This window comes from Castanea sativa, chromosome 12 (genome assembly GCF_040712315.1).
Source record: "Castanea sativa cultivar Marrone di Chiusa Pesio chromosome 12, ASM4071231v1".
Lineage (NCBI taxonomy): Eukaryota > Viridiplantae > Streptophyta > Magnoliopsida > Fagales > Fagaceae > Castanea > Castanea sativa.
This window is the reverse complement of record NC_134024.1, coordinates 12094786-12122415: the sequence shown is the minus strand read 5'-3', so window position 1 is coordinate 12122415 and position 27630 is coordinate 12094786. Positions and strand designations below refer to the sequence as shown.

Below are 27630 nucleotides of genomic sequence, written 5' to 3'. Positions count from 1 at the left end.
GCATAGTACTATAGATAAAATTTCTTTCTTTATAGTGCTATAGTTTAATTGTGCAGTATTCCAGACACTAAAGGTTGTCTAGAATGAATTTAATGGAATCTGGTAATTCACTATAGACTCTATTATGGAATTGCAAGTCTTTGTTCAATACTTCCTGTAAGGTTAATATGATATCACCACTGGAATATGTCACCTCTGCCGGGACAAATTCCTGAAGGGATGTTGCATTACTGGATTTTACTCCAAAAGATGCGCCTTTATGCATTACAAAAGGGTGTCCCGCTGGGAACCTTTCGTCTTGAGGAAAGTCCTGTGCAGGTGCTTTCCCCTTGTCCCTCTTCTCTGCTGAAGAAGTCATAATATTCCACTTAGTAGTGGTAGTATTAAATCTTACTTTGTCCTGCCAAGTAAGGGAAAGGATGTTAAGCCAGTTGGCCATAGTTAATAGTATGATAGAATATTTTTTGGAGAAGTGAGAGTAAATAGTATCAATAAAATTCTTTTGAAAAGTATGTTTCAAAAGCCAAAGGTCAATAGTAATATATATTAGTTGTGCCGAACAATGAGTGTTAGGATGACAATGATTATTTTGGAGAATATTGGAATAAGAGGAGAACATGTTACGGACAAAATTGGACCAAAGCAAAGACTTGGTCAAAAGCCTAATGCAAAGAATGCTTTTTTGAATTTTAGCATCCGTAGGACATTCTTTGGTGAAGATATGCTTTTCACTAAAGCTTTTGTCATCATGCAAGTCAACAAGAAGGATATCAATATTGTCTGGTAACTATCATTTATCAGGACTTTGTGACAATTAGCAATTATTGTTGGCAACAAATGAGCAGAGTGTTGTCCACTAGTCTTCTTAGAGCTATCTTTTTGTTTAATGAAGCTGAGTTGTTTATTAGCATTATCAATATGAGTTTCACACTTTGAACAAAATTTGAATTTTACTTTCTGTCCAAAAGGATCAGTAGTAATTCCATCATCTTTAGTAAGAAAATGGTACAAAGAATCAATAAAAGGCAAACCAAGAATCACTTTATCAGGCATGTTTTTAACAAGTACAGAGGGGATCTTAAAACAAACATTATCATGGCAAACATGAGCATTATTTAATTCATACTTGATTTTCATTTTAGTTCCGTTAGCAGAAACTAATCTTTTAGTAGATTTTTCAAAATATTTAGAAGGGATCAGACTTTCCTGAATACAATTAACATCAGCACCAGAATCAATCATAGCAATAACATCAAAAGCATAATCATGAACAACAATTTTGACTTTAGTGTACCACTTGGGCAACATATGTTTAACAAGAGACAATTGGTTGTCAATCAAATTAATCAAGGTATGATCAGAAATATTACCAGAAGGAGAAGCTTGTTGATCAGATTCATCTCCGTCCTTTTGCTCATCATCATCAGATTGGTGTTTATCCATGGTTTTATCAATTTTTAGAATTAACAATTCTTGTTTAAGATGGTCATTATCATGTTTAATAGTTTTAACATCATTTTTTAATTGAATTATTTCTTGTTTAACAGTTTTTATTTCATGTTGAAGATCGTTAACAGTTACCTCTTTCAATTTATTTTTATTAAATCTTTTCAGAGTTTCTTCAAAACTTATCGTAGAATTAGGTCTTTTAACCTTATCTTCTTTTGTTAAGTTTTTCAAAACTTGTCCAGATAATCTTTCTGTAAATTAGGGTCTTCAATTTTACTTATCATTGTTAATAGTAAATCATCATTCTCTTTACTTTTGGTTAACATTTTAATAGATTTAATCACATTACAACAAGAATCTCTACAGCCAAGTTTAATATCAGGAGATTTAGGAACATCACTACGGGAGTGATATTCAGAATCAGATGAGGAGGAAAAATCCTCTTCAAAGGAATCAGTTGAAGCAGCAGATTCAAGAATCTGAAATAACTCATTTTGATCATTATTATTAATGTTTAACATGTTCAACTTATTTTTCAACTTACCAGGCTTTTGGTTACAGTCTTTACTGAAATGGCCAGATTTGCCACAGTTGAAGCACTTACCTTTACCTGATCTCTGTTTATCATGTTTTCGAAAAGCAGATTTGTTTTTAGCATAAAAACATTGGGTTTAACAAAGTGGGTTCTATATCTTTTATGCTTTTTATGGGAATAACTTTTGTAAACCTTATCATGTTTACTTTTTCCTTTTTCCCTGAAAGGGGCAATATGAGGTAAACCATATTGTTCACAGAAATTACCCATTTCATATTTAGCTTTCTTTTTATCTTTTAACTGTTGTTTTAACCATTTTTCATCATTGCACATATTAATTCTAATTTTCTTAATAGTGCTGAAAATATCACCATAGGTTAAATGATCAAAATCAATAGAATCATTTTTACCAATTAATTCATTTTTTACTTTATGAGCAAAGATAGGAGGCAGACCGTCAATAAACTTCTCTTTCCAATAAGGTTTCGTAGAGTCTTTTCTGAGCATGACTCTAGAAGTAAATACATCTTGGTACCATCTGTAATCAGACTTAGTAGGACATCTCAAATTATTCAAATAGTCAAAAATTCGAGCCGAAATATTGGAAGGAGTACCAACAAAATGTTTAAGAATGGTGTAAACCAAAGTATTGACACCATCAGGAACACCACGGTTAATATTTTCATCAAAAATAGGCATACCATCAGTATTTCTTTTAATAGCATGTTTAATAGATTCTCTGGATTCTTCTGTGAGATGTGAATCCCATCATTCTCGAAGACAACCAGTAAAACCAGATGCAAGCAAATTAACAATATCAGGATGACCAAGATTGTCATGGTTATTTATGTATGCAATACCAACCATAGACATGTGAGCCATTTTGTTAATAATTTCTTGTTTAGACAAACCTCAATATTCCATTCATAAAGTTTATCAGCAGAAACAGAAAATTGAGTTTGAGAAGATCGTTCTTCAAACTGTACATCAAGAGGAGTAGGTTTGGAATACCAATTTTTTGTAAAAGACGTGGGATTGGGTTTTCCAACAAATCTTTTAATTTCTAGTAAACTTATGCCATCATCAAAAGCATTTTTAGAAGATTTTGAAGATAATGAGTCAGAATTTGTGTCGTCATCAAAAACAATTTCTTTCTCATTTCTGGAAATAGCACAAGCAGCGCTTCTAGAAGTAGAAGTTTGCTCGGTTTTAACTTTTAAATCAGCAAGCATTTTTTCAATCTTTTCAACAGTTGATCCTTGGGAATTAACTAAATCAAAAGTCTTACTCTGAGAGGTTTTAAAATCAATAGTTTTTCTTTGACTGGGTAAATCAATCAAAGGTTTCTCAGGTTTTGAAACGGCAGGTTTTTCATCAATTTTTTCTTCAATACGGTCAAGTTGTTGACCAATAATATGCAAAGATTCATTAGTGAAATTTTTTTGTTCAATAATGGCAAAAACAGGAGTTTTATCATCAGCAATTTTGAAAGGGGAGGCTTTCACCTCAGTGCTTTCTTTATCATTTTTGCAAGTAATCAAAACAGTTTCAAGGGGTGGATGGCTAGATTTAACAACAATTTTATCATGTTTAACAAAAGCAGATTTTTTTATTACGTTCAAGTAATTGGTATGAACCTCATTTCTTGAAACATAATGATTCTCAAGATAATCAAAAAACAAATTATGTTGCTTTAACAAATTCATTTTTTCTCTCCATTTCCTTTTGATTCTGTCTTTTTCAGACTGAACAAAAGTACTTTGGTAATACTTTCTTTTATCACGATTTGCTTTAGAAAAGAATTCATTACTTAAAGCAATTATATCAATTTGAAAAGCAGGGGTTTCAACATCCATATCCATCAAATTTATCACACGCAGTTTGAAAGGAGGAGGAGTTTCAATAGGTTGAAAATCAGATCCAAAAGGAGCCTCAAATTTTGCATCTTCTTCTTCTTCTTGATCATATTTTGGGAGAAATTCAGGTTTAGTTGAATAATAAGTTTTGCTAACCTGGGAATTGTTGCTAGCAACTCCTTTTAGCTTTAAATCAAGTGGTTCAAAATTCTTTTTTAAAAATTCGTCAACATCAGCATTTCTTTTAACAACACTTTCAGATCCAACAAAGGACTTTCTTCCTTCATTGATTCTTAAAGGTTTGTGAGTAGGAAAACATTTGGTATCATCAAAAAATATTTTAACAGTTCCATCAGTATATTGTGCAATTTTAGTAAGATCAAGTTCATCAAAAACAGGTTTGACAGGTGATGCAACTTGTTCCAAAGTCCATTCTTTGGGAAGAGTAATATCTTGTCATTGAATCATTTTAGGGACTTAGATCTTAGCATCAGGGGTGGAACATTGAATCAACATAGTTTTTCCAGCGGGATCACGTCCTCTAGACCGAGGAGTTAGCTGGGAATCAAGCAATCTATAAAAAATTCGGTAAATAAGAGTAAAAGGTCTACTACCATCATCCAAATCATAACCAGATATCAATATATTCAAAGTTAAAGCTTTAATAATATTAGGATCATCAAGAGCAAGAGCAAGATCAGGATAACAATCAAAGTAAATAGGACCATCATACATAGAAGCAGTAATCATGCCAAGAATGCTATCTTTAAATTTCTTAAATCTAGCATCGTGTAAACACATAAGCACATAAGCACAGAAGCATCAATTCCTTTTCTTGTTAAAGGTTTAACAGCAACTTGAACCAAACCAATGTGTAAATATTTAAGATTTTTCTTGGATAAAAACTCATTAATATTTTTCCTGAAAAATAAACAACATTTTTCATGAGTTTTGGAAATAGAAAAGGTTTGTTCAACAGTTCTAGCTCTATATTCATAGAAAAAAAAATTTCAGTCCAATTTAAATCATAAACATGTTTAGTAGAAACCTTAGGAATATTCCATTTTCTAAAATCTGGGTATTCACTTTCTCCAACAGTGAGGTCTTCTTCATTTACAATATCAGGAGGACAACCAGTCCTAGAGCTAACAGAGGAGTCGGATCTCCACATTCTATCAATATCTATCTTAGTTATAACACTCAATTATCATGTTTTTCTCACAACCGTTGCATTTCGTAACACATACCGGTCATCAACCCTATTCCTCTCATGCCCTCACGGTCTCCTGGCTTCACGGGCCTTACTGTTCGGATCTGGGACTTTTTACAATGGCGGTGGCGCCAACGACAGTGAGATCAACACAACAACGAAGTATCACAAGGTCAGGTAGACACAGACAGAAAATGAAAGACATAACAACACAGAAAGACACAACAAATTCGGTAAATAAGAGTAAAAGGCGGAAGCACAAATTTGTGTTTGATATTGAGATCTTCCCCAAACCTCTTGTTGACTGTTTCAATTTTTGGAAGCAAGGTTTTAAGGTAAATGCTCATAATGCCAAATTTCCTGCCCTTCTCCACTTTGTTAAACGTTTTAGAGTCCCCTGGATTCTAAAGTGGCAATATGAGAAAGAATGTGATATTCTTACTAGATATTGATATGTTAAATGGTGGGACAAATTTGGATATGTTTCACAAATATTAGATAATGTTTACTGGAGACCACCTCCCAAGCATCTAATCTCTAGTGCCCAGTCTACTTCCAAGGCTCCCTCTACTTCATAGGCCTCAGATATTGACAATTTAAGTAAAGATGATTTATATGCCATTCTCAAGAAAAAGATTGAAGAAGAGAAGAAGGTTGAGAACAGAAATTCTGAAGAAGAAGGATCTGTTACTGAAAGCCCTGTTGCCGAAAGCCCTTACTACCCTTATCCTCAACCTTATCCAAAAGATTGGTTTGCACATGATGAAGAATATGATGAAAATACTCCTGACCTAGGAGCCTGATTTGTTCGACCTAAAGACTACTGATGTTACAATATTCACTCAAGAGTAAAAGTGTTTACTGAAACCATCATGATTATATTGTTGACCACTTTTGGCACTACCAACCAACCTACTTTCGGTCTCAAAAGCCGATTTGATTCCTTCCGAATATTGCGCTCCTAATGCCCCTTACGGGTCCTGATATGAATAGTAAAATGTCACTATTTGTTTTGTACTATTTACTACTTTATTCACTTATATAAGGGGGGTTGTCCCTTATTGTTAAACCAGAATCTTTTCTAAGATTTCCCTTAGAACTCTCTCTAGGACTTCCTTAGATCAAGATATCTCATTGATTACACAAAGCTTGTAACTAGGAACTAGGACTAGCTTTCAAGTCTTGTACTGTTTACCCAACCTATTGATCACTGTAATCTTGTTGCTACTACAACTACTGTAAGTATTTTGATGTATATTCAATAAACACTTCTGTTTTCAATACTTTGAATTATTTTGATATACAACTGCTTGGCTGGTTCTACCGCCTTACTTTCAATTATCATTTACTTTGAATTATTCCATATACCTGCTATCTGTTGTGCTTCCGCCTTCTACGCTGTCGTCCTTCTCCCTTATATATATATATATAAACCTAAGTATAAAAGATAAAACGGTCATGAGGAGTTTATTTGAAGTTAGAACTTCACCTAGTTCCCCTTCTCTCGTCGGACAGGGGATGCCATCGTGCCATTCTCTCGACACGATCAAAAAATCTTTTTTCAAACCTTTGTTGGATTCGGGGAGACATTGGATCAACCTAACTTCTGGAAACCTAGACTTGAGGTAATATCCATGCCCTTTTAATTTGTAAAGATTGTAAATCCAGTTCACATCATGATGGGTTAGTCCTAGACCCATCTTTTCGTTTAGTGCATCTATGGAACCCAAAATCCTAAACATATTTGGGTGCACTGGGTAGGAGATAACCTAAAGGCCCTAAGGTAGTCCCTCATAACTGTCCCCATTGGGATTTTCATCCCTTCCTCTATGAAGGCGATCATTGGGATTACTACTTCTCCTTCTCGCCTTTTCAAGTGTCATTCCCCTTCCTTACAGTATGTAAGGGACACCCCTGGTGGAATCCTATACTTAGTCTTAAATTGTTTTATCTTCTCATCCGAATCTACTAAGGAGGCAAATCTACCCATTTTTAGGAAAGGGTTAAAAGTGTTGATGAATAGATAAAAGGAAGGTGAGTTGAGGTTAAAGAAATACAAAATAGAGAAGAATATGTAAAAAGGTAATGAGTGAGGAAGTTTGGGAAGACTTACTTTAAGAAGAAACGACCACCTCAGACTAAATCTTGGGAACTGTGAGGGAACGTGTAGACCAAAAAAGTTTGCAGGTTGGTTGTATGGATTGTTGAAGTGAGGAGGATGTTTTGAATTGTTGATATTTATATCAGTAAGAGTTATAAAGCGGGAAAGTTCCCGCCTATGTTCCTATGTAATCCTCAACCATTGGATGTGCATCGTGTGGTTGAACATGGGGGACAGGAAGCCGCTAGAATTTAATTAGGGAATGCTCCGTATATCGAAACGTCAAGAAAATGCAGTGGGCAGTTCAAGGGACGTCATCATTGTTAGGGAAGATGTGTGGCGAGTATAGATTAACGGGGACAGATGTCGAGATCCTCTTTCCTCCCGAGGTAGCAGAATTAAGAATCTCAAGGGGCTATTGTAGGGTCAATGGGCCTAGGAGTATGTGTTGGGTTGGCCCAAGAGTATTCGTTGGGCTAAAAGCCCAATCTGAGGACACTGAATGGTCCGAGAATGTGAAAATGTCAACCCACAAAGCAATACTAATAGGTAAAGAAGTGATATCTGATCAAGCATATCCAAGATGGTGGTCCGAGGAAGAGTATGTCCTTGGCTATGTAAAGCCGAGGTAGGTGAAGGGTTGGTTAACGTCCATAGGCAATACTCTAGAAGATCCTATAGATAAGGGTAAGCATGGTAGATGTAGAAGATAAGAAGAAAGACGGTGAAATATCTAAGATAAAGCTGTTACCACCGCATTGAATGCTCTGCAACTACTTCTCTGACCGCATTAATGGGGAAGTGATGCCTGAGTATCAGGGTTCAGCCTTACAACTGCCTCCAAAGACTTCAGGGGTGGTGGATGAGACAAGTATCTAAATTTGTAATACGATCCATACATGGAAGAAGGGGAGAAGAAGGGGGATGATATAAAAGGAAATGGAGACGTTCAGAAGGGTGATCGGGAAAAACAGGAGAGAAAGCACTGTATACACTTTGGTATCCAAAATTGTAACCTATCTTTGGAAGGGTGAGATATAATATAAATCATCCTCGGCTTGGGTTCAATGAGAGATTATGTCACTTAAACAGTTCGTTGTACATGATGTGGTAATCTAGCCCATCATTTTTGTTATCCAACATCGCCAAAACCTAGATTTCACGCTCACTCTCTACAAATTTCATTGTATTGGGCTTTTTGGGCCTATATCCCTATTCCTAGTGGGTTTGGGTGCGAATTGTGACATTACAATATCTAAATATATGCATGAATGCATGTGTTACATGCTTTAAAAAATTAATTTGACTAATTATTTATGTTTTTATATTAAGAATTTTGTTTAATTTTAAATGCATCCATGCATGGGAAAAATGCCATGACACCCCCTAAACTTTAAGGTAGTGGCCAAAAGACCCCCTAAACTTTTATTTCAGCCAATTCACTCCATAAACTTTGCATATCAGCCAAATCAAGACCTCTGTTAATTAGCTGTTAACAAACTAACGGTGCAACCCATGTGAGAGACACGTGAACTTTAAAAAACAAAAAATCTAATTCCGATGAATCTATGTCTCATCGGAAGAATCTGAAGGTTGAGCTGATATTGACAATGACAAGCCGCTCGATTTCAAAGCTTGGCCGCGGCGGTGCCCGTGGCGCTCATATTGGTGGTAGATCGTTTGAATCTCGATGCTATTGTTGTACCAATTGTAGAGACAGTAGGTGTGTCCTGCCTTGAAGGCGTGTTAAACGTTCCAGAGCAAGTTTTCGAAGGCGGATCGGCTCTGTTTCCTCCTCTGTTTTCTTTGAAAAGCTTCACGACAGAATGCTGTAGTTTCCTCTGAGCTGCTTTGCACTGAGGGTCCAGCTCCGAGTTTTGGATCTGAATCGACTCAGTGACAGAAGTCTTGTTCTCGTCATCGGAACTGTACAATGGCTCCATGTCTAGATGCCGCCGCCGTTGCCTGTGCGCCGAGGTTGACCGCTGTGGCTGCTGCTGATGATGCTGTTGTTGTTGTTGTTGTTGTTGTTGTTGGTGTTTAGAAACGGGCAATGAAACGAGAGGAGACATGAACCGAGAGCTGACCTCTCTCACCCTCGGCCGCCGTTGAGTTGCGGCGGAGGAGGCGGAGGCGGAGGAAGAAGAGGTGACTCCACCGTCATGGTGGTAACCAGACCCATCGTGACATCTTCTCTTCGACAGCCAACCACCATTGTGGTTTTTTATTTCTTCTTTCTTTCTTTCTTCTACTCTCTATTTTTCAAATCATTGTGCCAATCTCATTCTTTGGTTTGGTATATGGGGATCCCTGAGTGATTTTTTCTGAAACAAATTAAACAAGCTCACAAACCCATTTAAATATTATAGGAAAGACCTTAACTGACCTATCTGTGAAGGCTTTATATTCCTTGGACCCTTACAGTCATAGACTCCCCAAACTTACAGAATCTCTAAGTGGACACTGTGTGAAGTGCAAGCAATGATTTTCGTAGGCAACTTTTGCTCTCTTAAGAAGAAGAAGACAAAGGTTGGCTAAGGCTTCACAATCATCAGTGTTCTTTTGTGCAATTTCTATTCTTAATTAATCGTATGAGTTTGTGGTTAATATCTCATTCAAAGCTAAAGAAGATCAAAGAACTCCGGTGGGTCTGGTTCCACCGTTTCTCTGTTCTCTCTTGGTCAGATCTAGATTTCTCTTCAATTTCAATCGGTTTTCAAATTCATAGGATAAGATTTGTTTTTTAAAGTTCACGTGTCTCTCACATGGGTTGCACCGTTAGTTTGTTAACAGCTAATTAATAGAGGTCTTGATTTCGCTGATATGCAAAGTTTATGGAGTGAATTGGCTGAAATAAAAGTTTAGAGGGTCTTTTGGCCACTACCTTAAAGTTCAGGGGATGTCATGGTATTTTTCCCTCCATGCATTTGCATGGAATAACATAGTAGTATTAGATTAAAATAGTCATTGCGATGTAAATAATTTAAATGTTATTATCACTATTAGTGGTACTTAATCAATACATATTGAAAAAAACAGATTTTGACTCTTTGTGTTCTAATTAGTGGATTGACTCTCACTTCTATACAAAATCAAACCATAATAGTTTGCAACCGAATAATGAAGCAATCACAAACATGTCACCACAATCTAAATTCATTCAAATAAAGAATAAAGTAGCATTAGGATTTGAACTCTAGACTTCTTCTGCACATACGAACTCGTCCACACCAATTAAGATCTCTAGTAGGTTTGTGAGCTTACTAATAGAGGGTGACAATTTACACGGTTTCAATGGAATCAATTCAGGTTCACAAGTTGGGTTCTTAACATTGAACCAACATGGGAAGTTTTTTGTTTAGAATAAGAAGAAAGGCACATTTAGATCTACTTTGTATAGCAAATATCTTATCTTGAAATTTGTGTCGCAGGGGGCATTTAAAGGTAGGTTAAGAATCATCACTTCAATCAGTTTTTGAGTCAAGGTAAAGACTAATAGTTATGTACAGTCCATTTGGCAGAGGAGTTTGAGGAATGTTGTTTGGGTATTTAATGTTGATATACGTGTAGGTGAAAAAGTATGTAATGTTATTTAAAATGTGAAAATGTGTGTTAAAACTAAGCTACCAAACACTCCTGTAATTTACTCGAGCGATGGTTAAATGAGAATCACGTGAATTTCTGCCTAACTTCAACAATTGCTCAATCAAGTCCTAACTTTGCTTGTGCAGGCCTTAGGAACTTTGCTTCCTTGATGCAATTCATTACACAAACTCTTACCTAGCTAGAATCTCCACCAAAAAAAAAAAAAGAATTAAATAAATAACTTAATAACATTAAATTCAACTCTCTCGACACATAATTTTTCATATAGAAGCTGCCAAAACTAAATCCTAACAATAGTAATTGGTCCCTTCTCAAAAAAGAAGAAGAAGTAATTGGTACACACATTGTTAGTATACTAAAGTTTTAAACAAACTGAATGACGGATGTTAACTGTGTTTATCAATTTTTAATTTATTTTTTATAATTTGATAGTCTAACGGGGAAAGTGAGATTTAAACACTGGATACATTCATTAAAAACATCAAGAAGTACTAGTTGAGCTATAAACTATAATGGCCTGTTTGGGAGTTTAGAGAGGGAGGAGAGTAGAGGGGAGTAGAGGGGAGGGGAGTAGTGGGGAGGAGAGTAGAGGAGAATGATTACCCTCCACCTTGTTTGGATGTTTTTATAATTAGTAAGGGGGAAGGGAGTAATTAGCCCTTCCCCTTGTTTTTAACATTGTAATTTTATAAATATAATAAGGGTAAATTAGGTAATTTACTTTATAAATAATTTTATGTGCTCTACTCTCCCTCCAAATCTCTCTAATTTGGGGGAATTAAAAATGAGGGGTTGGAGGTAGTTGAAACCCCTCCAAACCCCTCCAAATCCCTCCCCCTCCTTTCTTAAAAAACTCCCAAACAAGGTAATTGAATTACTCCCCTCCCCTCTACTCTACTCCCCCTCCTTTTTTAAACATCCCAACATGCCATAAGACTCTAGGCTTCCAATTCTTGAATATGATCAAATGTTATCTTACAACAATGAACATTTCAAATTGACCTCATATAACTAAGTACTATAAAATAAACAAATTATAATTTTTTTGGATTTCTCAAAATATAAGTGACTAAGGCCGGAATAGTATTACTAGATCGAATTGGGATTTGAATATATAATTATAGTAGTTTGAATTCAGAAAGGCTTCTTCTTTCTAAACTCTGACCTGTTTGATATTTTTATTTCGCTTTTCATTTCCGACAAACATGCATGTCTATTTATGAGATGTACATCCTTATTTTGGTAGACTGAAAAAAAAAAAAAAAAGAGAGAGAAAAAAAAAATTAGAATTCTTTTGCAATAAAAGAAAAGGAAGAATTGAACCTGAAGTCTGGTGAAAAAACACTCCTCTCAAATGCGAACTACAGCCATTATTTAACGCTCTGAAAAACGAACACTGAGCTGGTCAAACTAATAGTATAAACAGGCAAGTGATGCACAGTTCACCCCATTGTTCTGTGGATGTCTATCTGAAATAATCACTCAACAACTATTGAAAAACGTTAACACTGAGCTGGTCAAACTAATAGTATAAACAGGCAAGTGATGCACAGTTCACCCCATTGTTCTGTGGATGTCTATCTGAAATAATCACTCAACAACTATTGAAAAACGTTATGATTAAATAGAGATTAAAAGAAAAACAACATTTGTCAGCTTCGAACTGCTCAAATGTTGAAAAAAATCTTCCTCCACAAAATTTATTATATAAAAACATTGTGTCATGTGTAAGCGCATCAACATCATCTTATAAGTGTCAAACCAATGGCAGTGATTATAAGAGTTGAGGGGACTCCAAATTTGAGATGGGTCCAAAAGGATAAAGTGTACCCAAGTTGGGGAGCTTGGCGAGCCTGCTCACACACGATTATGTTGGCAGCTGATCCCAATAATGAGAGGTTCCCAGCTACTGTGCTGACCCAAGCTAAGATTAGCCATGCCTTCTTCTCATCAGCTGCAGAAACTGCAGCTGCCGATGCTGCCACTTGTGCTCCAAGCAAGAGAACTACACAATATTAACATGAGTTATAGGAACTCTCATGTAAATAGTTTTAAAAATGGCCTTTATGATGCCGAATGATGGCTTACAGCAGACAAAAAATTTATCATAAATCAACAAAATGTTGGGGAAAAAAAACGAAATGAAAGAAATGAACATTAACATGAACCTCAAGAATGTTCATAACAAACGGAATGCAGCATCAACTTAGAGACGTATCACCAAAATCATTAGATACTTTTTATTTGAAAGAAAAACCTTACTGGTCTATTAAGGATTCATAGGTGACCCCAAAATTTTGGGACTAAGGCTTCGTTCGTTGTTCTTGTTGTTGTATATGAAAGAAAAACAATTCTTAATCAGAGATGCAGAAAGAAAGATTAAACCACAGTACCAGGCTACCAGCTCATTTATGAAAAACAATCTCACAGATTCAGTGCAAGAGCATCCCTTGTTCCCTATATTATGTACACAAGGGCCATGGATAACTGAGAGCCTTTTCAGCTCACAGTTATCATTACTGGTATAAAAATCCCTTTGTTACTGAAAGGAAATTGACGTAGGACAACCACAATATAATAATAGGGCAGAAAAATGATAGGATAAACCCAAGGAGTCAACACTTAAGGAACTGGAGTCGGCACCAGTGTAAAAGAGAACAAACGTTTTTTTATAATTGTCAAAAGCTGCCTTACAATAATCAGAAAAAGTGTTTAAATAGCTAACAACACAAAACCCTAATTATTAAATGTTCGGGTTTGTTTAATCTCAAGCCCAATAACTAATAGAATCCATCCATAAGGCCACAGGTTGGGCCGTCTTCTTTTTGCCCTTCCTCCCATATGTGTGTATAATTGGGGGTCTATATCTTGTGTCCGCACCAACTCCTCCCGGGTGAAAGGAACTCGACTCCGTCGAGTGGAAAGCTGAAGAGCTCTGATAGTACTCCAGTAAGTCAGGATCCAGTCGCTGTAGCTCATCTCTAGTAATCCATGTGCAATCAGAATCTGGTCGTCCGTGCCACCGAACTAGGAAACGGTGAACTCCTCCATCCCTGGTAGAAACAATTTGCTCATCTAAAATAGCATCAATAGATTCTTTATGTGCATAGGGCAAATTTAAGGGTAAAGGGGTAGGCATAGGGGCATCAATAGGATTAAGCAAAGGCTCATCAAAAGGAGTATCAGGAATAGCTGTAGGGCTTTTATAAGCAACTAGATCCTCAATATTAAAGGAGGAGCTAATACCATAATCATGAGGAAGGTCAATGACATATGCATTTGGGCCCATTCGTTTCAATACCTTGAACGGACCGGCACTACGAGCCTGCAATTTCTTAACGGTCCCAGAGGGAAACCGTTCAGGTCGGATCCGAATCATGACATAATCTCCTACCTGAAACTCTGCATGATGCCGATGAGTATCAGCATGAATTTTATATTGAGAATTACTTACCTGAATTTTTTTGTGAATCTCAGTATGCAAATCATGAACATGTCGTGCGAATACCTCAGCAGATTCAGAAATCCTAACATGTGGGGACATAGGCAAAAGATCTAAGGGCTTCTTAGGTGTATATCCATGCACAACCTCAAAAGGACTAACGCCTATAGACCTGTTGACAGAGCTATTATATGCAAGTTGGGCTATAGGAAGAATTGAATCCCAATTTCGATTGGCTTCACCCACTAGACACCGAAGGAGGTTCCCTAGGCTACGATTAACCACCTCAGTTTGACCATCAGTTTGAGGATGAAATGCCGTGGAAAATTTCAATTTGGTGTCTACTAAATGCCACAAGGTCTTCCAAAAATAACTCATGAAGCGAACATCCCTATCTGACACTACGGTTTTGGGGAGACCATAAAGCTTGACAATCTCATCAAAGTAAAGCTTTGCAATTTTAGAAGCATCAGAAGTCTTAGAACATGGTAGGAAATGAGACATCTTAGAGAAGCGATCAACAACTACTAGGATAGAATCATGCTTCCTAAAGGTGCGGGGCAAACCTAGCACAAAGTCCATACTCACGTCCTGCCACGGGCGATCTGGCACAGGTAAAGGCGTGTACAGACAAGTGTTTTGCTTGCGATGTTTGGCCAGTTGACATGTATGACACTGACCAACTATCTTAGCAACGCCCCTCTTAAGACCAGGCCAATAGAATTGACGTTCCACTTCCTCAATTGTCTTATCTTGGCCAAAATGACCTGTAAGGCCTCCTGCATGTATCTCCCAAACTAGAAAATCTCTCACTGACGACCGAGGGATACACAACTTGTTGGCTTTGAAAAATTAACCATCCTGAAGGGTATAATCATCCAAGACGGGGTGCGAAGCATTACTTAGGCTAGTGTAGAGTTCCCCAAAATCTTGGCATGACTGATAGTCATCCTTAAGTCGTTCAAACCCAGTGACCTTAACACTCATGACTGATAGCAAAGACACTCTTCGACTCAGTGCATCAGTAGCCTTATTCTCAACCCCCGCCCTATGTTTCACCACAAAGTAGTAGCGTTGCAGAAATTCAACCCAACTACCGTGCCTAAAATTTAGCTTCTTTTGGGAATTGAGATAGTGCAAAGCTTCATGATCAGAGTAGATAATAAACTCTCGAGACAACAAGTAATGGCGCCAATGCCAAAGAGCTCGTACAATGGCATAAAATTCTTTGTCATTTGTGGAGTACTTTTGCTCAGCATCATTCAACTTCTCACTGAAATAGGCAATTGGGTGGCGCTCTTGACTAAATACTCCCCCTATGCCAATACCTGAGGCATCACATTCCACTTCAAAAGGCTTGGTGAAATCAGGGAGACGCATGACAGGTGCCTCCGTCATCTTCTGTTTCACCTCCTTGAAGGCCTTAGTAGCAGCCTTTGTCCAAGTAAACTCCCCATGTTTCAAGCAGTTAGTGATGGGGGACATAATGGTACTAAATCCTTTGATGAATCGGCGATAAAAGGAAGCGAGCCCATGAAAGCTTCGAACCTCATGTATAGTTTTGGGCTCGGGCCAATCCATAATTGCTTGAACTTTCTGGGGGTCGGCAAAAACTCCTTCAGATGACACTATGAAACCTAGGAAGACAACCTTTTCTGTAAAGAAAGAGCACTTCTTGAGGTTACCATATAAACTCTCCTTCCTAAGGGTTGTGCAAACTTGAGTTAGGTGGTCTAAGTGTTGCTCCCTAGACTTACTATAAATGAGGATATCATCAAAGTACACAACCAGGAATTTTCCCATAAAAGGCTTGAGCACTTGAGTCATCACTCTCATAAAGGTACTAGGAGCATTGGACAATCCAAAAGGCATAACCATCCACTCATATAAACCATCTTTCGTCTTGAAGGCAGTTTTCCACTCACCACCAGGACGAACCCTAATTTGATGATAGCCACTTTTCAAGTCTATCTTGGAGAAGATCGTTGCTCCAGCCATCATATCCAACATGTCATCCAACCGAGGGATAGGAAAATGATACTTCATAGTGATCTTGTTGATGGCACGACTATCAACACACATCCTCCAAGTCCCATCTTTCTTTGGAGTTAAGAGTGCAGGGACTGCACAAGGGCTCATGCTCTCACGAACAAAACCCTTCCTAAGTAGTTCTTCTACTTGCCTTTGCAACTCGGCATGTTCTATAGGGCTCATCCTATAATGGGGCAAGTTAGGTAGGGTCGCTCCGGGCACAAAATCTATGGCGTGTTGGATATCACGCATGGGCGGTAATTGATCGGGGAGTTCCTCAGGGAAAACATCCTTAAATTCCTGGAGCACGGACCTCACTTCTTCAGGTTGCTCCTCACAGGTATCTCCATGAAGTTCCCTAGCAACCAAGACAAACACAATGGATTCCTGAACTACTACCCTTTCAAATGCCTTTGGGCTTATGATGTTCAGACCTTTCACCTTTGGTACTTCTGGCTTCTTGCTCATGTCGACTGGCTTAGGTTTCAAAGGATTAAGCACAATCTTCTTGCCTCCAAACATAAATGAGCAAGAATTGGATCGCCCATGAAGGGTGACATCCAAATCATAAAGCCAAGGTCTACCTAAGATAATATGCCCTACATCCATGGGAATTACGTCACACCATATTTCTGCCTTGTAGGTGAGGAATTGAAGTGGGACAACACATCTTTCTTTTATGGCTATAGAGGAAGTATCCACCCAAGAAACTTTATATGGGTTAGGGTGTGGGATCAATTTCAAGCCTAGGCGGGAAACAACGTTAGAGGACACCGCATTAATGCAACTCCCACTATCTATAATAACCTTACACGTTTTGTCTCCACACTTAGTGTAAGTCTGGAAGATGGCACTTCTTTGCCAATCATCAGTTTCCCTTAGTTCTGTCAAAGCACGCCTTACCACATTCACTCTAGGGACACCAAAAACAGCCTGGGAATCACCAACCTGAGGGGAGATGGCTCTAATGCACGTGAGGTAGCTGGGATCATCTTCCCATTCGGCCTCAACATCTTGGACTTCTTCAGCATTTGGGTCATACACTAGCTCTTCAACACTTTCTACCTTTTCATCATCCTCTTGAATGACAAGGGTCCTAGAGGGACATCTAGCTGCGACATGTCCAATCCCATTGCATTTGAAGCATTGGAGGCGAGAGCCTAATCTTGAGGGCTCATTGATCACACCTTTTCCCTTGTCCTCTTTTTGTATCGGGATGTTATTGGAGTTGACCTTAGGGGGTAAGGCAAGTTTAGGCTTGCTACCAAAAGGTTGAGGGTTGGGAGGAATGCTTCGAAGCTCAGAACGTCGCCAAAAGATAGATTTGGATGCTAACTCACAATTCCTAGCAAGGTCATAGGCTTCTCTTAAGGTGGTGACTCCTCGAGTGATAATCTCGCCTAGTAGGTTAGCATTTAAACCTTTCTTGAACCTATTGAGTGTGACAACCTCTTCCTCAACTATTCGAATTCGCCTCTGGAATTCCTTGAATTTCTCTATGTATTCGGTCACAGGAGTAGTGCCTTGCCTTAGGCGATCCCATTCCTCAAGGAGGGAGCTCCTATAAGTTGGAGGAAGATAATTCCTCGAGAGGGCGTCCTTCATCTCCATCCAATCAATAATGGGGGGCTCACGTCGTCGCCTAAGGGTTTCCTCAAGGTCCTCCCAGAAAATATCAGCTCTCCCAATTAACTTCATTCTAGCATACCTCACTTTCCTATTCTCAGCCCAATGGTAATAGTCAAAGAATTTCTCCATTTGACGTAACCAATCAGTGAAAACCCATGGATCTAGGCAGCCATCAAAGGTGGGTGCTTCTATCCTTTCCTTAGACATCCTATCATCATAATCCCTAGGACCATAGTGATTATAGTGATCATGTTCAAAGTGTGGAGCCCTATTAAAGTGACCATTGTTATTTTGCCCATGCATGTTATCTCCTTCATGGTTAGTGGTCTCTCTTTGAGATGTTTCAATTCGCTCTACCCTATCCAGCAAATCACGGACACTCTTAGCTAGGTCTCCTATGGTTTGCTCTAAAGAGGGCCTAGATTCGGACGTGGATTGATGTTCAGGGTTTGACATGACGCGACCACTACGTAGATGCATGCAACACAATATTTATGAATGCAGTTGAGATTCCCAAAAAATTCAAGTAATCAATTCTCAATATAAAATTAAAGGTCAAGCAAGGTGCATGTAGAGACTAGATCGATGAATCAAAGGAAGGAATTGCAGACAAATAGTGACAGTGTTCACAGTATTACGAGATAGCCCAAATAAACATCAAATTCCAAGAAGCTCCACAAAAAAGAATAAGATATTTCAAAGAAATTGGTTTTTTTTTTTTTTTTTTTTTTGGAATTTTAGAGTGGGTACTAAAAGAGGACACAAAAAGTAAAACGATTAATCTGAGCACAAATTGGATAGGATAATGGAGTATGGTGGGATATGCACATAAAAAAACATAAAGATAATATTTTTTAATGAGATAAAATTGAATCCACCAAAAATATAGAGTCAGAATTGTACCCTAGTCAGTGGCTCCACGTATTGCATTAGGCAGCCATGGTTTGCTCTTCAAGTGGTGAATTGACTTGGACTGAGGAACCTGTGAAAACAATTAAAGCCCGATACAAGCAATGGGCTGTCACAACAACAGTATCTCTTCTTTTTTTTCTTTTTTTTTTAACAATAAATTTTTTTTTTTTTTTACAATAAAATAACTTCTTCTTTTTTTGGGTGAAATACAGTAAAAGATTACAGCTTAAAACAAAATCTGCTAACCCAACTCCCAAAACATAACGCTGAACTAAAAGAAACAAAAGAAACTAAAAGAGAAAGAAAAGAAACGGTGGAGTCATCGGCTGGAGCATCGACGGAGGCAGCAGCTGGAGTTGCCGGAGTCATCGGCGGAGCTGGAAGCTGCTCGTCTCGGCCTTGGCATCGGCGGTGGTCGAAGTCCTCAGCAGCGGTGACGGTTGGGCTTCGCGGCGGTTGGTGAAGCGCTGGGTTTCGCGGCGGCTGGCGGTTGGTGGCCGGTGACGGTTGGGCTTCTTGGCGGTGGGCGGCTGGTGGCTGGTGACGGTTGGGCTTCGCGGCGGTTGGTGGCTGGGTCCGTGGGTCTCTGCTTCTTCTTTTCTCCTTCTTTTTTTTTTTTTTTTTTGGGTGGGCTGTTGGTGGCTGGGTCTTTCGTGGGTCTTTTTTTTTTTTTTTGTGGGCTGTGGGTTCTGAGATTAGAGGCGGGCACGGATGGTGGTCACCGGCTTGGGAGGCGTTGTTGGCTTCTCTGTTGGTTTGGGGGTGAGGAACTCATGTGGGGCTTGGGGGAATACACGAATTGCAGGGACTGGCTTGGGCTTGTTTAAAATCTCATGGGGCAAAAACTTGAAAGGTACTGTCATTCTCTTTTGTTTTTGATGGCTTTGCTTTGACGTGGTTGGCTACGGTGGTGTTGAATGGATCGGAAGTCTGCTCTGATACCAAAATTGACGTAGGACAACCACAATATAATAATAGGGCAGAAAAATGATAGGATAAACCCTAGGAGTCAGCACCTAAGGAATTGGAGTCGGCACCAGTGTAAAAGAGAACAAACGTTTTTTTATAATTGTCAAAAGCTGCCTTACAATAATCAGAAAAAGTGTTTAAATAGCTAACAACACTAAACCCTAATTATTAAATGTTCGGGCTTGTTTAATCTCAAGCCCAATAACTAATAGAATCCATCCATAAGGCCACAGGTTGGGCCGTCTTCTTTTTGCCCTTCCTCCCATATGTGTGTATAATTGGGGGCCTGTATCTTGTGTCCGCACCAGAAATTTTCTTTTTAGCACAAACTGCAGAATGTTTGTTGTTTAATTGAATGCTATGGCAGAATTCTGAGGGGGTAAACATATCCAAAAATTGTTTATGGTTTTACAAAATGTCAATTGAAAACAACAACTTGGTGAATGGTGAGAAATGCTATTGTCATTGCAATTATCCCGAGACTTTGAGAAATGACCCAGAAGGGTGCCAGTTTGTGTACAAAGTGAAGTGAAAGACACTTCTCAGACTGAAAGACCTGTTCAGTAAAATGGTGGTGTACTATCAGCTTGAGTAAGATTTGAACATGCATGAGAAAGGTTAATGTCAGTTGTCTCAAGTATATTTTTTGTTGTTGAGAAGAAGTGAAATTGGGAAGAATCTTGAGAAAGGTTAATGTCAGTTTGTCTCAGGTAGAGAAAGGATCTTGAGAAGAAGTGAAAACCAGAAATATGCAATTAAAAAATAAAAACTGAGAATACTACGATGTCCCGGAGAGATAATCTGTATGAAAATTCCAAACTATACACTAACATATTCCCCAGAAATCTAAAGACAGCACAACAAACTTATATGCATCCCAATGTTCAATTAGTCTTTGTACCGCTTGAAATTGCTAACAAGAAAGCTTGGCAAACTCGTTTTATTCAATAAGGAAAAAAATTGTTTAAAACGGACTTACAAACAAGTGTTAGTCCAAAAAGCTAATTTCATCTGACATCCAAAAAAAAAAAAAAAAAGAATTATGAAACAGATAATAGAAAAAAAACAATTTATATGGAAGAAATTCATCAACATACCAGTTGGTACATTTGAAGCCAAATTTGACATGACAAGTATGACAATGGCAAGAATTGTTATCCCACTAACACGATCAATTTTTGAATAGGGCTCCATAAAGTCCCATAGAGTACTTGGTATTCCAGTTTTGTTAAAGCCTTCAACTGTGATAAACATTCCACAAAAGAAAACTAACAGAGAATAGGAGACCTGGCAAAGAAGAGAAATAAACTCTCCAACAAGCAATCAATGGTCATAATCACCAAGAAGTTATGATTTACAGTTTATTTATAGGGAAAAAATAATTTAAAAGTAGAAAGTAACGTGCTTGCAGATTATACCTTTTCAAGGCTTGGCCTGGCATCCCTGAAATCAAGAACCATAAGAGCAAGCGCAGCAGTAATTGCAGTCCACGACATATTTAGACCCACAAGCAAAGCAATCAACATTCCTATAGTAACAAGGTAAACACATGGTTTCCACAACATTTTTTTCCATCTCCTGGTCAAATCATCTTTTCCCACTGAAGACAGTACAGAAAGTACATCTCTTAGTCTATCCATTGATGAAATTCTCTTTGAAAGGATTGTTTCCTTCTTTACCTGAGAAGATACATCATTTGCTGCCTCTTTTGATGCATTAGAAATTCTTGCAGACTCCAATGAGCCACTAAGAACCCCTTGGATTTCATTCTCACTCGGAATTGTTCGGGTCCTAAGGTTCTCAACATGTCCCATGGGAATACTCATGCTAGGAGAGCTTTGCACAGCCATAACTTCCAATCTAGAGTTCCATTCCTGAGAATTGAAGGATGTAAAACGTGACATTGTGGCTGGTGAAAACCTATGAGAATTCACTTCCTCCTCTGCAATAAGTTCTGCAGCTAAATCTTCCTCATCCTTTTCAATAGATAACAACTTCCAGTACATGCATAGAAGAAGTAGGGTATTGACAATTACACCCATGATCATTGCAGGGAGAATTCCTATTAGAAATTTCCCAAAAGATATCTTGCTCTTAATGGCTATAACCAAGTTTTGGGGGTTGCCAATTGGAGTAGCTGCCGACCCAATATTTGCACTAGAGGCCAGGGCAAGAAGGAAAGGATGAGGTGGGAGATTATGCTGCCTTGCAATTTTCAAGACAAATTCAGTCAAAACTACGCAAGAGGTATCATTAGTAAAAAAAGCACTTGAAATGGCAGAAATCAGGCAGACTCGACAAATTAAATCCTTTGCCCCTCTACTCTTCCATGAGAGCAACTTTCCCAAGTACTTGAACATATCTGCCCTTTCAAGATATACACTGACAACCATTGTCCCAAAGAGAAGACCAAGGATTTGAAGATCAATTGCACGATATGCTTGATCTGGAGTTATGACTTGAAATATGACCATTAGCATGCCCCCCAGGAGGGACCCTGCAGTCCTCCCAACTGGTAGAAAAGGAACAGTTGGGAAAACCGCCAATACCCAGAAGATTGCTAAAGCAATTGAGCCTAGAACCACTTTTACAAAAGAAGCCAAAACCATTTTTGCTGCTCAGCAAGAGAAAATCTTGTTGTTGTACTATTCCAAGGGCTCTATGTTAATGAAATTCCATAGCTGATGCCATATTATTGCAACATCTACATGCAAGAAAAGAAATACCCTGTTTAGAAAAAACCAATTAATTAATTTAAACTGTGTTTCTGAAGTTGTCATTCATTCAATGCAATATCATGATACTTAAGCTACAAGATAGCAAAATTCATGGAAGAACAGTGAGCAAACAGCTAGAAGGCAAATAGTAAGCGTATAACAAGTGCTAGGAAGATAAGCAAGTAAAGTTGTTGCAGCAATTAATAGACTATAAGGCATGATAAAGTAACAGAACATTCAAAATCAAGAAATGTAAGGGATTGGGGAGTTCAACTAATACTAAGTAACAATATAGACTCTCTTTTTTTTCCCTCCTTTGTTCTTATTTTTCTAGAAATTCTTAAGAGAAGAAGCCGGAATTCATATAGAAAGCAGAATCTAGCCAGATATGAAACTTTCCATCTTTTGCAATACCCATAAATCTTGATATTAACAGAATGAATTATTAGACCATTTTCAAGAAATGTCACTCCCATAACCATCTCAGTAAGATTCCAAGGTAAATCTCGAAAAATCAGAAATTCACAAATTCTCAGTGCAAAGAATTGTAAAAGCATAAATTTATATGAACCCAATAAAACGCCACACGTATGATCAAATGCAAAAATGTCAGACTGGCTTTCTGCATGACCCCACAATTTATATCGCATGCAACTTGATTCTTGAACAGCCATTTCAGACAATTTCTAAGCTAAATCTCAACCAAATATGCAATACCCAGATACCAAAACTCTCTGAAAACGAAAATAAGTGTGAAAACAAACAATTTCTAACCTGAAAAAGAGGTATGTTCTCTACCTCTTGACCAAGAAGAAGTCAACGAAAACTGCAAGCTCCAAATTTTGACACGGGTCTTATTTGCATGTAAAAGTTAAAAATCTTTTCTTGAACATTTGGAATGGATTAGATTCAGTGGCATGTATGTATTTTATGTATGTTTTCCAAAAGAAGTGGAACAAAATAAGATCAAATTATCAAACGGACTGGCATGTATAAAGAGCGGAATCTTCCAGGAGAATGAACAGCAGATTCATCTAATTTTTGTATGGTTTGAAAATAAACAGTATATTTTATCTTTTAGTTATCTATCTCCTAAATAAACTTTTCAACAGATTCTCTATCACATTCTCTATCTCATTTAAATATTATTTTTTCATTCATTCTTTTTTCTTTTTTTTTATCATCATTTATTTTTCCTATATTTATTTCCAACCATTATATTTTTCAAAGAAAAGTGTTATATTCACAATATTTTTCGCAATATTTTCACAAGAATCACATCAAAATCTTATGTTTGTTACTAGTTTTGATTTAAACCCACTGCTAAAATTAATTTTTTACTCACCAATATTAACTAATAACAATCTATTACTTAAAATTTATTGTGAAAATATTGTGGTAGCATTTTTCAATTAAAATTTTTTATTTTTTGTATTATTTTTCCTTTCATTCAATTCATTCTCATCCATTATTTTTTTCTTTTTCTTTTTTCTTGTTTTTCTCCTCCACACACTTGTCCACCTATCTCTACCCACCCCACCCCTTCTTTTTTCTTTTTCTCCCTCACATTCAAGATTATTCCAGATCTCTCTCTCTCTCTCTCTCTCTCTCTCTCTCTCTCTCTCTCTCTCTCTCTCTCTCTCTCTCTCTCTCTGAGAAGCAACAAAGAGAATGAGAGAAAAAAAGAAGCAACAAAGATGAGAGAAAAAGAGAAGCAACAGTGATGAGAGAAAAAGACAAGAGAGAGAATGAGAGAAAAAGAGAAGCAACAGAGATGAGAGAAAAAGAGAAGCAACAGAGAGAATGAGAGAAAAAAAGAAGCAACGGAGATGAGAGAAAAAGAGAAGCAACAAAGAGAATGAGAGAAAAAAAATCTGGAGGAGAGAGAAAGCTTGTATAATTTTTTAATAAAAAAATTCAATTGCTAAGGTACAGTAGCCCATCAGATTTGATGAGCTACTGTTCATGAGACAAAAAAAAATTCAGGGTTTAAAGAATACATTAGAGACCATTTTTTGGGTCTCATTCTCTATTAAAGCATCCATAGCAATGGAGCTAAAAATTTAGCTTTTTAGCTCCACAAAAAGTTACTTTATCTATTTTACCTACTCACTTTACAAAACATACTGCAGCAGTGGATCTATTTTAGCTTTTACACAATAAAATAATATAAACATCACAATAAAATAATATATCCATTATAATAAAATAATATACCCACTATAATAAATAACAATCACAACCACCCGCAACCGCTTCCGCTGCCACTATCGCCGCCACTGACTCTTCCACCACCATCACTGCCGACTCTTCTGCCGCCATCGCCACATGATAGAATAATATATTCTCTACAATAAACAACAATCACAGTCATTGCCACCACCACTGTCACTACCGCCACCATAAAAAAAATTATTTTTTTCTCACCAATATTAGATAGTAATAATCTACGACTTAAAATTTATTGCAAAAATATTATGGTAACATTTCTTAATTTTAATTTCTTATTATTATTTATTTTATTTTTCCTATTTATCTCATTTGGTTTCATCCAAATACACGTTTCTTTCTTTTCTTTTCTTTTCCCTATTTGTTTTTCTCCTCCACACAGGTACTCCTCTTATCTCCTCCACCCTTAGCCACACCTTTTAACTTTCAACCATTTCTTATTTTTTATTGTTTCACCTTTTTTTTGTTACTTTTTCTCCTCATCTCCTTCTCCATTTATTCAATTGTTCTCTGTCCAACCAAGCTTCAGTTCTGCTCAGCCCAACTAAAGCAATGCCACTAGGTCCACCACCACGCCTCTATCAACCTCTGGTTCATAGTTTTTTTTTTGGTTCAAATGAAAAAATTGTAGAAGAAACCATGTTTGCTTCTTTTCTTTCTTTTTTTTTCCTGGTAGTGGTGGGTTTGATGAGTGTGGGTGTGGTTGGGTTTGTGACTAATATGGTGGTGGGGGTTGCCGTGGTGGTGGAGGTAGTGATTGATATTGGTGGTGGTGGGTTTGATGAGTGTGGGTATGGTTGGATTTGTGATTGATGTGGTGGTGGGGGGGGGGGTTGCCATGGTCGGAGCTGAGTCTGTGACGGCGTGTGTCGGTGGCGTGGGTTAGGGGGCAGCGGCATGAGAGGTCTAAAAGTTCAGAGAGAGAATTGAGAGATTGTGAGATTGTTGAGAAGAAAAGAAAAAGAAAGGAAAAAAAGAATATTTTAATCCGGCTGAGGAATAATTTTTTTTTTTTAGCTCTCAGCTACAGTGCACACACATATGTATAGATGTGCATTGTAGCAAAAAGGTAAAAAAATTTAGGTATAGCTCCACTGCTGCAACCTTTTCTTTTTTTGTGTTTTGGTGTAACTAAAATAGCTATATAGCTATTTAGCTACACTGTTGCAAATGTTCTTATAGCTATTATTTTGTTTTTAGCTACACCATTGGAGATGCTCTTAGTACTTCTCTTTTCACATCTAAGGAAACATTAAATAGATCGAACTGAATGTCATGAAACAGTTACACGTCATGGCCTTATGGTAATGCTAGAGACAAATATTTTTACTATTGGTGGTGAGTAGTAACGTTGAGTTCGTAAAATTATTATTCTTTTTTTTTATTGTTCATTGTTAATCTTAATAATTATTGTATTATTAAAATATTAATAACTTGCCTCCGCAATAATATATATATATATATATATAGAGTTGAGTTCAAGTTACACCGGGTGTAACTCTAAGCAATGTTACACCACCCAATAACTTGTTATTGAATTAATATTTTGAAAATCCAACCTTTGAATTGCATGTTCTATATCTTAACATGCATGTCAATTTTCATATCAATCAGGTTTTATTTACCATTTGATCCATAAACTCATATTTTATGCATTATTTTAAACTACAAAAATTTGAATTTTAATAATTGATTGATGACATGGATATTAATTTTTGATCACCTTGAAATTTTGTAAGCATAAAGAATTTATAAAGATAATGCAATCTAACGGTGGATTTGTCAATATTCGCATCTAATTAAAAAATATTGAGTGGTGTAATATTGCTTAGAGTTACACCAGGTGTAACTTGAACCCAACCCATATATATATATATATATATATATATATAATCGAAACTTTTGAAACTCTCACAATTTTCTACATCAGCATAGTATTTAAATAAAACTATCATTTTATTTTTGAAACTTTATCTCTCTAATCCAAACTTTTGAAACTCTCACAATTTTCTACGTCAGCATAGTATTTAAATAAAATTATCATTTTATTTTTGAAACTTTATCTCTCTAATAAGTTCAACTTCCTTCTCACAAAAAAATAAAAAAGTTCAACTTAAACTCAAACTCATCATTTATATATACATAAAATCGAAATCTCTGAAACTCTCACAATTTTTCACATCAGCACAATATTTAAATAAAATTATCATTTTATTTAAATAAAATTATTTTTGTTTAATCTAAACTTAACAAGGAATGAAACTCTATCTCTCTAGCAAGTCCAACTTAAACTCAAACTCATCCTTTTTTCAAAACAAAATTATTTTTGTTTAATCCAAACTTAACAAGGAATGAAACTCTATCTCTCTAACAAATCCAACTTAAACTCAAACTCAAATGTTGTTATTATTATTATTATTATTATTATTATTATTATTATTATTATTATTGTGGAGGAACGAATCTCTCCCTTAGAAGGTATTGTCCGCTTTAGGAATGGGCCGAGAAGGCCGATGCCACCTGCACGGATTTGCTCAATCCCACACTGGGGAGAGATGCCTCCCACTCACAGCTTATAAGCACGAGCTCACAAGTGGAGTGTACCACTACTACACGCGCCTTTTAATGTGGAGGAACGAATCTCTCCCTTAGAAGGTATTGTCCGCTTTAGGAATGGGCTGAGGAGGCCGATGCCACCTGCATGGATTTGCTCAATCCCACACCGGGGAGAGACGTCTCCCACTCGCAGCTTATAAGCAAATCCGTGCAGGTGGCATCGGCCTCCTCGGCCCATTCCTAAAGGGAACAATACCTTCTAAGGGAGAGATTTTTTCCTCTACAGTAAAAATTTGTTTTTACGATTAAAGCATTATATTTAATTGTAATTTTGATTTAATAATTAACAATTTCATCAATCAAATTTTCTCTAATGTTGGTGTAATTT

At 37.2% G+C, this 27630-nt stretch overlaps 1 protein-coding gene across 3 annotated transcripts; it reads right to left on the bottom strand.

Annotated features, from left to right (window-relative positions):
• Positions 1-12365: 12365 nt before the first annotated feature.
• On the bottom strand, positions 12366-23467 carry LOC142618319 (silicon efflux transporter LSI2-like). Of its 3 annotated transcripts, none has more exons than XM_075791230.1 (4): positions 23232-23467; positions 21159-22467; positions 20838-21027; positions 12366-12762 (listed from the first exon to the last, which is right to left on the bottom strand). In XM_075791230.1, the coding sequence occupies exons 2-4, from the start codon at positions 22347-22349 to the stop codon at positions 12500-12502; spliced, it is 1644 nt and encodes a 547-aa protein (XP_075647345.1). In that variant the 5' UTR covers positions 22350-22467; positions 23232-23467; the 3' UTR covers positions 12366-12499. The 3 variants fall into 3 exon arrangements, with proteins under 3 accessions (XP_075647345.1, XP_075647344.1, XP_075647346.1); XM_075791229.1 differs by having other exon boundaries at positions 21159-22444; XM_075791231.1 differs by having other exon boundaries at positions 21159-22444; positions 23256-23467.
• Positions 23468-27630: the final 4163 nt, after the last annotated feature.